This window comes from Schistocerca piceifrons, chromosome 7 (genome assembly GCF_021461385.2).
Source record: "Schistocerca piceifrons isolate TAMUIC-IGC-003096 chromosome 7, iqSchPice1.1, whole genome shotgun sequence".
In the NCBI taxonomy this organism is placed as follows: Eukaryota; Metazoa; Arthropoda; class Insecta; order Orthoptera; family Acrididae; genus Schistocerca; species Schistocerca piceifrons.
The window spans coordinates 334459602-334471687 of record NC_060144.1 but is presented as its reverse complement, the minus strand read 5'-3'; the positions used below and the strand labels follow the sequence as shown (position 1 = coordinate 334471687).

The following is a 12086-nucleotide window of genomic DNA, read 5'->3' as shown; positions in this document are numbered from 1 at the left end:
TGACACTGAATAAGTAACGACCGTTAAAGAGGCACAACAGGTTTCTGACAGTCGAAGGGAAACCATGGGAATACCAGAGCAAGGAGACAGTAAGAAAATGTAATGCTATAGATGATTCTTAACTATTTAGCGGTCGATTTGAAGAAGTACTAAAAAGGAAAGATTAGGAAAGAGCTCATTAGCAGTCAGGCATATGCATGATTTCCGGAAATCGTTTGACTCAGTACCACATCCACGCTTATTGTCAAAAGTACGATGATAGGGAGAACGCGGCAAGCTATCTTTGATGGCAATCATCTTGCTTTAAATCTTAAGAAATCTAAAACATGCCCTTCAGAAAACGAAAAAAACATAGTCTCTTATGACTATAATATTATTGAGTCACAGCTGGAATTGGACAATACATACAGACACCTGAGTGGAATACTTTGTAGGGATATGAAAAGGAAGGATTACGGAGGCTCATTAGTGGGTAAAGCAGTTGGGAAAGAAAAAACTACTCGAACAGGCCGTGAAGGATCAACGGTACCGACCGGTCGCTGTGTCATCCTCAGACCTTAAGCCGTCGGCACACGGGCCGTGCATCCGAACGTTGAGCGTTGAGCGTGCCGAGTTTCTGACGTCATAGCATGGAATAGCACGTTCGGGAGTCTTTCCGAACGTGCAGAGCAATATGTGGCATGTCAGATATTCTGAGCGTGCGTCTGAACGTTGACAATGAGATGGCAAAACGCCACCTACGTCACACGCACGCCGTCTCCCTTCAGTACAGAGTTGTGAGGCGCCATATTGGCATTCATTTCAAGCCTATATGTATATATGCGATTTCTGAGCACCAGAAAATTGAGAATCACTAAAAAAATCCCGTTGTTAACTGTGTGATTCGTTCCAATAAAATAATGAGAAACATCATATTCGTGGCAAAAAAGTCATTGTAACTTGCGTATTATGAGAGTAGGCTATTTGAAGCCAGCGACACACTGAAGATCTACCCAAAATGCATTGTTCTTGGCACAATTTGTTATAATTAAACTTCAATTAGTAACATATCTGCGATTAAGGTTTTCTAAAAGGTAAGATACTACGATTAGACATCTGGTGTATCTTATTGGTGTAGCGTAGTGACTAACGTCTCTGCCCCCTGTAGATCATTTTGATGGGGCGGTGGTTCGTGTCTTGCCACTTCCAAATTTTTTCCTAACATTTACGTTTTTATTGGGTTCTGATACTTTATTATTATTTTAATATAAGTATATACTATAATATTTGATGTTATGTAAATATAAGTTCACCGTTTTTTTGAGGGGTGACTTTGTTCGATTGGCTTAATCTGCAGGACAGCTTGCGCTACTTGTATAAAGATATTTTGCTGCTTTTTCTTGTTGCAAAGATTCTGCTACTGGCTAGGAACACTGAACAAGTAAGACTGGCCTTGGGGTTTTACTAAAATGTGGGAATGATGAAATAATGTTTCTCTTATGTGGAGAAGTATTCCAAATTTGTACGGCACTGTTTGTAACGGAACTTTTATAAACCTGTGTCCTTATTGATTGGACATGGTACGTTCCTTTTCGTGGGCGATGGAGGAAATGTGCGTTTTAATAGAGCTAACGTGGGAATTTTACGCGCTCTCGTTGAGTAAACAGTGTGATTTACAAACTACAAGCATCCCTCAACTGCCGCTGGAGTGCGTTGCGATCGCGTATACCACGTTGGGGCCCACGTACCGTATGCGCGAGTCGCATCGTTTTTGACCGTTCTGCAGCACGTTGAACTTGGCACGCTCAACGTTAACGTTCGACAGCACGGTCCGTGTGCCGACGGCTTTAGGCGTCACCAGATGCGGATACAGAGGAGCATGTGGTCAGCACACCGCTCCCCCAGCCGTTGTTAGTTTTTGTGAACATTGCCACTACTTGTCAATCAAGAAGGTCATCAATTGGCCTCACAAGAGCTGGTGCACCCGGCTTGCCACCAGTACTCGTCATACCCAGACAGTAGCCCATTGAAGTGCTAGCCAAGCCCGACAGCGCTTAATGTCAGTGATCTGACGGGAACCGGTGTTACCACTCACTGCGACAAGGCCGTTGGCAGAACTCGCTGTTACAATAAATGAACAAAAAAGGGAAAAGAATGAAATTAGGGTTCCCAGAGGACGGGAAAAACAGAAAAACCACAAGAAAATACTTGGCGCTAATACTTTTTAGATTCAAACATTTTGACCACCTGCTTAACAGCATGATGGTCTACTTTTGGTGCCCACCACTCAGGTGGTAGGCTTTGATTAATTGATAGAATACTGGGGAAATAGAACCAGTCTACAAAGGAGATAGGTTGCAAATCATTCGTGCGACCCATCCTAGAGTATTGCTCACGTGTGTGGGAACCGTACCAAACAGGAGTAACAGGGGAAGTACTGAGGACAGTACGAAATGTCACAGGCTTGTTTGATCCATGGGAGAGTGTCACAGAGATGCTGCAGACACTGAACTGACAGACTTTGAAAGATAGACGTAAACTACGCCAAGAAAGTCTACCTAAGAAGTTTCAAGAACCGGCTTTAAATTACGGCTCTAGGAATATGCTTCGACTCCCTACGTAGCGCTCTCATACGGACCGGAGGAAGAGATTAGGTTAATTACAGCACGCAAGGCAATTAAACAATCATTCTTCTAACGCTCCGTACGTGAATGGAACGGGAAAAACATTAATAACTAGTACATTGGAACATATCCTCTGTCATACACATCACAGAGGTTTGCAGAGTATAGATGTAGTTGTAGAAGCAGAGTGAATAAGTAGTAAATTTGTTACATCATCTGTTGTTGTTGTGGTCTTCAGTCCAGAGACTGGTTTGATGCAGCTCTCCATGCTACCCTATCCTGTGCAAGCTTCTTCATCTCCCAGTACTTACTGCAACCTTCATCCTTCTTAATCTCCGTAGTGTATTCATTTCTTGGTCTTCCTCTACGATTTTTACCCTCCGCGCTGCCCTCCAATACTAAATTGGTGATCCCTTGATGCCTCAGAACATGTCCTACTAACCGGTCCCTTCTTTTTGTCAAGTTGTGCCACAAACTCCTCTTCTCCCCAATTCTATTCAATACTTCATCATTAGTTATGTGATCTACCCACCTAATCTACAGCATTCTACTGTAGCACCACATTACGAAAGCTTCTATTCTCTTCTTGTCTAAACTATTTATCGTCCGTGTTTTACTTCCATACATGGCTACACTCCATATAAATACTTTCAGAAACGACTTCCTGACACTTAAATCTATACTCGATGTTAACAAACTTCTCTTCTTCAGAAACGCTTTCCTTGCCATTGCCAGTCTACATTTTATATCCTCTCTACTTCGACCATCATCAGTTATTTTGCTCCCCAAATAGCAAAACTCCTTTACTACTTTAAGTGTCTCATTTCCTAATCTAATTGCCTCAGCATCACCCGACTTAATTCGACTACATTCCATTATCCTCGTTCTGCTTTTGTTGATGTTCATCTTATATCCTCCTTTCAAGACACTGTCCATTCCGTTCAACAGCTCTTCCAAGTCCTTTGCTGTCTCTAATAGATTTACAACGTCATCGACGAACCTCAAAGTTTTTATTTCTTCTTCATGGATTTTAATACCTACTCCGAATTTTTCTTTTGTTTCCTTTACTGCTCGCTCAATATACAAATTGAATAACATCGGGGAGAGGTTACAACCCTGTCTCACTCCCTTCCCAACCACTGCTTCCCTTTCATGCCCCTCGACTCTTATAACTGCCATCTGGTTTCTGTAAAAATTGTAAATAGCTTTTCGCTCCCTGTATTTTACCCCCGCCACCTTTAGAATTTGAAATAGAGTATTCCAGTCAACATTGTCAAAAGCTTTCTCTAAGTCTACAAATGCTACAAACGTAGGTTTGCCTTTCCTTAATCTTTCTTCTAAGACAAGTCGTAAGGTCAGTATTGCCTCACGTGTTCCAATATTTCTACGGAATCCAAACTGATCTTCCCCGAGGTCGGCTTCTACCAGTTTTTTCATTCGTCTGTGAAGAATTCGTGTTAGTATTTTGCAGCTGTGACTTATTAAACTGATAGTTCGGTATTTTTCATATCTGTCAACTAGGAACAGTTAATTTCACACTCGAAGGATAAATATAGGGAGTTAATAACAGGAACAGACAACAACTGAAGTACGTATACAGAACAGGTCGTGGAGTATGTCGGGAACGAAAGGTGTGTACGACACAAAGTAGGAAAAGATGGAAGACAGCATCAAACCAGTCAAGATACCGAAAGCGGAAAAGTATAACTAAATTTTAGACGGTTGTTTAGTGAATGAGTACTGTGACTTTAATGACAAGTTTTCATTTAAATATGTCTGGAGAAGCACCGCACTACGCCCATAGCGTCCCGAAACATAAAACAAAAGTGCTTTGTGCTCTTTCGTGTTCCAGACGCTACTGCCGCTCATTATGGGCCACACACCAGCAGGAGCTGCCATGAAGCAGCTGATGCATTACGGCCAGGAAATCAACTCTGGTAGGTCTTACGGGAATAACCGATTGTAAGTCTAAATTCTAATTTAATTTTTCTTCATTTTCATAGTATTACAATAGAATTTCCTTTCAGATATGGATCAGTTCCTTCAAAATATTATCTTTCTTGAAGACTGCATGAATTTTCTATGATCGACTTTGTATAATTTTGTAGAGTAAAACACTTGGTGTTTCACATAAAATCCTACAAGAAAAATTCGATGAGCTAACAGTTGATGGGGCTGGTGGAAGAAAGTACTAATCCTGAATTTAGTAAGGATTAATATCATTACGTTACCTGTTGCATAATATGCGAGTGGGCCACCGTCTGGTGACAAGTAATTCAAGAGATGAAACTTCCTGGCAGATAAAAACTGAGTGCCTGGCCGAGACTCGAACTCGGGACCTTTGCCTTTCGCGGGCAGGTGCGCTACCAACTTTTTTTTTATATTGTTTTTTTTTATTATTTTTATTTTTTTTAATCAGGTAGTGGGCTGGAGGAGGCAAGGCGGGCAGGGGTCGCGACCCGAGGCCTGTCCACGATGTCCCCCCCCTCCCATCCTGGGGATGTGAAGTGGTACAAAGGATGCAGTTGGTGTATTATTGTGATTTTTTTAAATTTTATTTATTCATTTATTTATTTTGAATTTTTTTTTTCATTTTTTTAAAATTTTTTTTTAACAGTAAGGAACTGAAAACTAGTAAGTGCACTCTTTGCGTCGAGTTGGGGACGCACATAACTAAAACCATGCTAATAGTTGTAGAAAAAGGCATAAAGAAAGAGAGCAAAGTGCGGGGCGAAGGAAACCATGAAACAAAACTGAAGGGTGGAATCCATACCACCATTAACCAGTGCTACATCTTGCACCGGATGGGGAAACTAAAACTGCGAAGACCTTTTCGCACCGGGGACAAAAAGAGGAAATGGGGCAAATACTGCTACAGAGTGTGAGGGTTCACAACGAAACTCTCCATCTGCTGTATCATCCAGGTATGACTTCTCATAATGATGAAAGTAGATCCCAAGTCGTACCGTGTAGTGTTCTATCATCGTATTGTAATTTTAGCTTCTCTTACCCGTGATGTTCCAGCTACGTGGAGGGTCGTGGAACGCACTCCACAAAAAATTGGAAAAATATTGTCGATACTTAGGGTTACGGAGGATCTTGCAATGTCGTTCCTGCAAATAGTTCCAAAAGTCTAAAGTGTCCTTAGTGCCGTCTTGAAACAAATAATGCACTGCATGTCCACGAAGCCACGTCATTGCATTAGTTTTAGGGCGTGGGTAATACGTTTCATCCGGGAATAAGATAGTCTTGGGGTCGATATGATTCGGCGTTACCCGAAGGAAGTATGCTGACATTTGCCTCACTAAGTGCCACACTGCCGTAGACTCGCCACAGCTAAGACGGTGTTCATCGTCGTCTTGAACGCCACAGTTCGTGCACGTGGGTGAGTCCACCATGTGGATCGCATGTAGCCTTGATCTGGTCACCTGCTTACCGTTGACAGTGATATACCACATCGCCGTGACGTCAGTGTCCAGTGTTACGTGGTGAATTGTCCTCCACACTATTCGCCAGTTGACGTTCGGGTGCTTACTCTCCACGACGTTATCGGGTCGTCCACGTTGCAGGACCCTATAAACCGTCTTTGCCGTCGCCAGTTGAGTCGCTGGTAAGGCAAGTCGAACGTAACTGAGTTCGAGGTAAAAGACACCGATGTAGAAGAGCGAGGAGGGGACGTGGTGTATTGGCACAGGCGGCAACAGGGAGGGCGGTGCTAGTTCTTCTATTAACAAACTGGTCAGACTGTCCGGACGGCGGTGCCGTAGTTTGACTAATGTGCTCACAAATAGGGCGACCGCTCTGTCATAAACGTGATAAAGGCCAAGCCCTCCCCGATGGGGGGGAAGGGTGAGAGTCTCATATTTGATCTTGAAAAGCATTCCTGAACTCACGAAGGACCCAAAAGCCGCATGTATACGGCGTGCTAACATCACCGGTATAGGTAATATCTGGGCGATGTGCGGAATGCGTGACGCTAAATGTGAGTTAACATACTGGGTCCGTTGGACGATGTCCAGGGCTCGCAGGCGGTTGTTGGCAATTCCAGTCCGAACATTCCGTAAAAGCCGTCGAAAGTTGTGAGCAGCGGTCCGTCGTATATCGTCTGTAAAGTCAATGCCGAGACATTTCAAACTATCTCTGAGCTGTAAGGGGGTGACACTGTTCTCAGACAATCCGACCCCGATGTTCATCGCCACCGATTTTGCGACGTTGATACGACTACCAGCGGCCATGCCATATTTCGTTATCCAATTTAGTGCGCTAGCGGTGTCGTCACCGTGGCGGATGACAATCACCAGGTCGTCAGCGTACGCTTTACACCGGAAAGTGTGGCCTCGTAACGTCATACCCGTTAGTCGTTGGCGCAGGCCGCAGAGGAGAGGTTCCATGGCCACAGCGTAAAGTAAAGTGGACAGAGGGCACCCTTGGCGTATCGATCGAGAAATGGTGAGGGGCTGCGAAGGTCGGCCGTTGACGATCACCTTGGACGTCGCGCCACGGAGTAGTCGCATGACGACAGTGACGAATGGCTGTGGGTACCGCATATGTTGGAGGACCGCTTCCAAATAGTTGTGGTCCACTCGGTCGAAAGCTTGACTAAAATCGATTGCCGCCAGTGCACCCTTCAGACGACATGCCCTCGCCAGTGAGATCAAGTCACGATATTCACTGAGTTCTGTTTGAATATTATTGTCGCCTCCTAATGACGTTTGATCGGGTGAGATAACATTTCGTAGGGTCTGGCGTATCCGCGCCGCCAACGGTCGAGAAAAGATCTTAAAGTCGCAGTTCAATAGCGTCAACGGGCGGTAGTCCTGCAGTCGTGAGCCACCGGACGGTTTGTGAATAGGAATAATCATCCCTTCCACAAGGGCCGCAGGGAGCGGCACGTCCGGGGATAGGAGTTCGCGACAGATGTCCGTCCATCGGGAGGCTAATAAATGTTGAAAAGTCCGGTAAAATTCCAAGGGGAGGCCATCAGGACCCGGAGACTTGTTGACAGCACCTTTTCGAAAGGCGTCGATCACTTCTTCTTCTGTAATTTCTTCCATCAAGGCTGCTTCCATTGCCGGGGTGACGGTGCCGTAAATCGTCTGAGAGACGTCCTCCAGTGCTGTCGGATCAGGGGTCTGAGCGGAATAGAGTTGGGAATAATGATTGTAGAACGCTGTGTTTATGTCTTGTTGCGTGGTGAGGCGATGACCGTCCTCCGTGTCGATGAAGCGTATCAGCGCTCGTTGGCGTCGTTTACGTTCACGAAGGACGTGGAACATTGACGGGCGTTCGCTCGGTATCCGATCCTGCGTCCTCGAGCGGATGACTACCCCCTCTAGGTGGCGTCGCATATGAGCGAGGATCTGAGCCTTAGCACGGTGGACCGCCGTTTGTCGTTCCGGAGACGGCGCCATAGCATCGCAGTCGCGCAGGACCCGGAAGTAAAAGTCGAGTGTATGTCTTCGCCAGGTAGCGTGGTCACGACCGTAGGTTATCAACGTTCGTCTCAGTGCCGGTTTGGCGCAGTCCAACCACCAGCGGATCGTTGTGGGATAGGCACGGAGGCGATTTTCACACGAATGCCACGTATCCTCAACGGCTTGGCGGCAATCCGGGTACGACAGGTGAGCGATGTTTAATTTCCACGGGCTGCGGCTTCTCCACACTTGTTGCCGCCGCAGGGTGACGGCACAAACGTAAGCTGAGTGGTCCGAGAATGCTGCAGGCCACAGTTCCGCATCCTGTGTTCCAGCGGCGAGAGAGCGTGAGACATAAATCCGATCGATACGACTGGAAGAGTGACTTGTGAAGTGCGTGAATCCCGGTCGGTGGCCGTGAAGATGTTCCCAAGTGTCCACCATCTGCAGGTCTCGAATTAGCGTCCCGAGTTCCGGGCACGGATTATGTCGTGGGAGTTGATCTCTGGGCGCCAGTACGCAATTGTAGTCACCTCCAAACACCAGATGGTCGTGGCGGCCTTGGAAGAGCGGGGCGACGTCTTCCGCAAAGAATCGTGAACGTTCGCGACGTTTGTCCGTCCCGGAAGGTGCGTAGATATTGATAAGGCGGACCCCCAGTACTGTGAGTGCCATTCCTCTTGCCCCAGGCAGAAACAGGATATCGTCCGCCACTATCCCTTCCCGAAGAAGTACAGCGACACCGCTGCCTGTTGGGGAAGCTGGAGAGACGCAAGCATCGTAACCATACATGCCTGGGAAGTCGTCGACGTACACTTCCTGGAGAAGGGCTATGTCGATGGAAGCAGAGTTCAACATATCCTGAAGCAAGGATAGCTTAGCGCGCGTCCGTATAGTGTTAATGTTTATAGTTGCAACGCGATAAGTTTGAGGTCTATCCACAGCATCCGTGTTGGCCATCAATACCCTGGTAAGGCTGTCTCGTCACTGTAACTGACGGCGGGAAAGGATCAACACTGGTGGGGTAGATTTCCCCCCGTGTCGTCCGACACGATGGGCAAGGAGTGTTCCTCACAGTCGTCCGCCCAGTCGCCATGAAACACCATCGGCTGTTGGTGGCTGTTAGTGGCTGCTGCGGCACTCGGCGCTGACTCCATCGGCTCTGCTGGCTGGGAATCGGCAGCGGATGTCTGCTTGTGATCCTGCTGTGCTGTGGGGTCTGAGGGGCTGAAGCCGTCACCACGGCGATCTGTTGAGTTTGAAGTTACAGCGGCCTCTGTACCGCCGGTACCGTCGTCGGAATTTCCATAGTCCATGTCAGACGATCGCTGCAAACACTCGTCCGATGGAGCACGCCGCCGTCTCTTGTGTTTTCGCGGGGAACGCTGTTTACGGACGTGTGTTTCAGTATCTGAATGTGGGTGGATTTCGTCAGCTGCTCCGGTATCTGGAAGAAAAGCCGCTGTCGGCACAACCCGTTGGTCAATGTCCATTCTGGCATCCACGCCTTCTTGCAAGGTCGATCGGTGATTATCTTCAGGTGGGGGCGCCGTTGTAGAGGCCGGATCCTGTACTGCAGAAGCCATTTTGGTCTCTCCATCGGGGGCGGCTATCGGACTACTGTCGTCAGCATCGGAAAGAGTTGCTGCCCGTGTAACTTCGACGTAATTGAGAGGAAGGGTCGTCACCGTAGAAGGAGTCATAGATTCACCTGTCGGGATTTGAGTAAGCCGTCGTCGAGGACAATCCGACCGGACGTGCCCTTCTTGGCCACAACCAGAACAAGTGCGTGGCTGACCGTCATACATAATGATCGCCCTACATCCGCCGATGACAAGATATGACGGAACATGTTTGGTCAGTTCAATTTTAATCTGTCGTACCCCGTTAAGAACGGGGTACGTTGTAAAGGTGGTCCATTTTTCGGCCATATGGCTGATCATTCTGCCGTAGGGCTGGAAAGCCGCGGTGACTCCGGTGGTACTTCGAAAGGGAGTTCGAAGACGCGTATCGTACGGAGGCCAAGCCCCTCGTGATCGATAGAGACCGCCCCAATATGGCCATCAGAATGTTTGAATTTAAGATCGTTCGCATGTGCGCTCACGATTCTGTTGCACACCTCGCCACTTACTAGCTTGACGTAGACAACACTGCTCGTGATAGAGAGATGGATACCAATTATGTCTCGCGGGTCAATTTTAACGTCGTCACGTAGAAAACGTTCCACTTCAAAAGCTCGCGGTCGTGCATGATCGGTTTGAAAACTGATCTTGATGGTGGTTTGTCTGTATGAATGTGCCATGTTGCGTCGGTAGTGATGGACTCTAAACTAGCGGCGACGAAGTAGTAAACAACTACGGGCACTCGCGACCGCGCGGACGGGACGTAAACTAGACGTCCTCGCCACAGCGCTGCGGAAAGCAGACGTGTACTGAGCTACCCAAGCACGACTCACGTCCCCTCCTCACAACTTTACTTCTGCCAATTCCTCGTCTCCTACCTTCCAAACTTTACAGAAGCTCTCCTGCGAACCTTGCAGAACTAGCATTCCTGAAAGAAAGGATATTGTGGAGACATGGCTTAGCCACAGCCTGGGGCACACTCCGCTGAAGAGTGAAAATCTCATTCTGGAAACATCCCCCAGGCTGTGGCTAAGCCATATCTCCGCAATATCCTTTCTTTCAGGAGAGCTAGTTCTGCAAGGTTCGCAGGAAAGCTTCTGCAAAGTTTGGAAGGTAGGAGACGAGGTACTGGCAGAAGTAAAGCTGTGAGGACGGGGCGTGAGTCGTGCTTGTGTAGCTCAGCTGGTAGAGCACTTGCCCGCGAAAGGCAAAGGTCCCGAGTTCGAGTCTCGGTCCGGCACACAGTTTTAATCTGCAGGAAGTTGCATATCAGCGCAAACTCCGCTGCAGAGTGAAAATCTCATTCTGAATTCAAGAGATATCGGTAAAAACAGCTGTTTTGTGTGTAAATTGTTGAGCTTTATGGTACTAATGTTTACTGTGTCTGAATGTAGACCGTCTTTACAGCCGAATGGCTAGCTTCGCTGCTTTGTGTGCGGAAGTGCGAGGGTTTCAGTCTGGTAGCTCCTCGGATTTGTCTTATGTGGGGAGGTCTGGAACGAGGTCGACTCAGACCTTGTTAGACCACATGGGGAGCAGCTTGAATAAAGAAGCAGCGCTATCACCAGGATTCGTCTACTGCCAATAACGGTTGGCGGGGATGCTGACATGCTGATCGCAAGTCCAATGGATACAGATCGCTCCTCGTACTGCCTTGTAGGCACCAGTTGGCTAGTCGGGACAGACCAAGACATAATCGGTGAGCGATGTTTAGGTCTTCCTGTTATAACTTGCTGTAACTCTAAATACGCCGATACCTTCATTTCATACTGTACATAAACTGCTGAGCAGTAACATTAACTGCGGGTGCCGTGTTGAAGAAATTAGGGGTTGTGTCACATAATAGTCATCACGACATACACCTCTGCTGCTGTCTACACTTTATTGATTGTCTATCTAACAGTTGCATACAAATTGTGCGAGATACCACACCATGCGGTGAGACAGTCCCTGTGTTTCAGGGAAGTCCAATAATAAAGTTGTGCGAGCAGTAGCAGCTTAATGTGCCACCGTTTGAGTTGTCTATTAGGGTACATCGATCGGACTAAACTGCAACAACTCGTGCAGGAGGAAATTGGTCAAGTCCAACTTGTCTCTTTTACTAGTGAATTATACGATCCACACCACAGTTTATCACTCTCCCGTGTACAATAACTACGCAATTGACACCCTTCATAAAGTCTACAACATGAGAAATTTCTTTTTAATTCGATTGCAACGACAAAGCTTCATACATGGTAAACGTTTTATTTCAATTCATTACGCCATAGAGACGTGAGACGTCGAATGGTGATGTCATGGAATTAGGTTTGAAAATTAGATTTTACAAAAATGTATGTTGTGTTGGATAAAGGGTCCGCCAATTTCGCAAAACACCGTTTTCTCAAGTCCCCAAACATGTGTCAACACCTTTGTGCCATCATCAGTGGGTTTCTGTTTTATTTAAT

At 46.9% G+C, this 12086-nt stretch overlaps 1 protein-coding gene across 1 annotated transcript in view; it reads left to right on the top strand.

Annotated features, from left to right (window-relative positions):
- Window positions 1-12086, top strand: part of LOC124805681 (lipase 3-like) — a 164031-nt gene that overhangs the window by 113120 nt on the left and 38825 nt on the right. The window contains exon 7 of the mRNA XM_047266249.1: window positions 4456-4540. Within this exon, the coding sequence (XP_047122205.1) occupies window positions 4456-4540 (85 nt within the window). The remainder of the gene's footprint in view (window positions 1-4455; window positions 4541-12086) is intronic.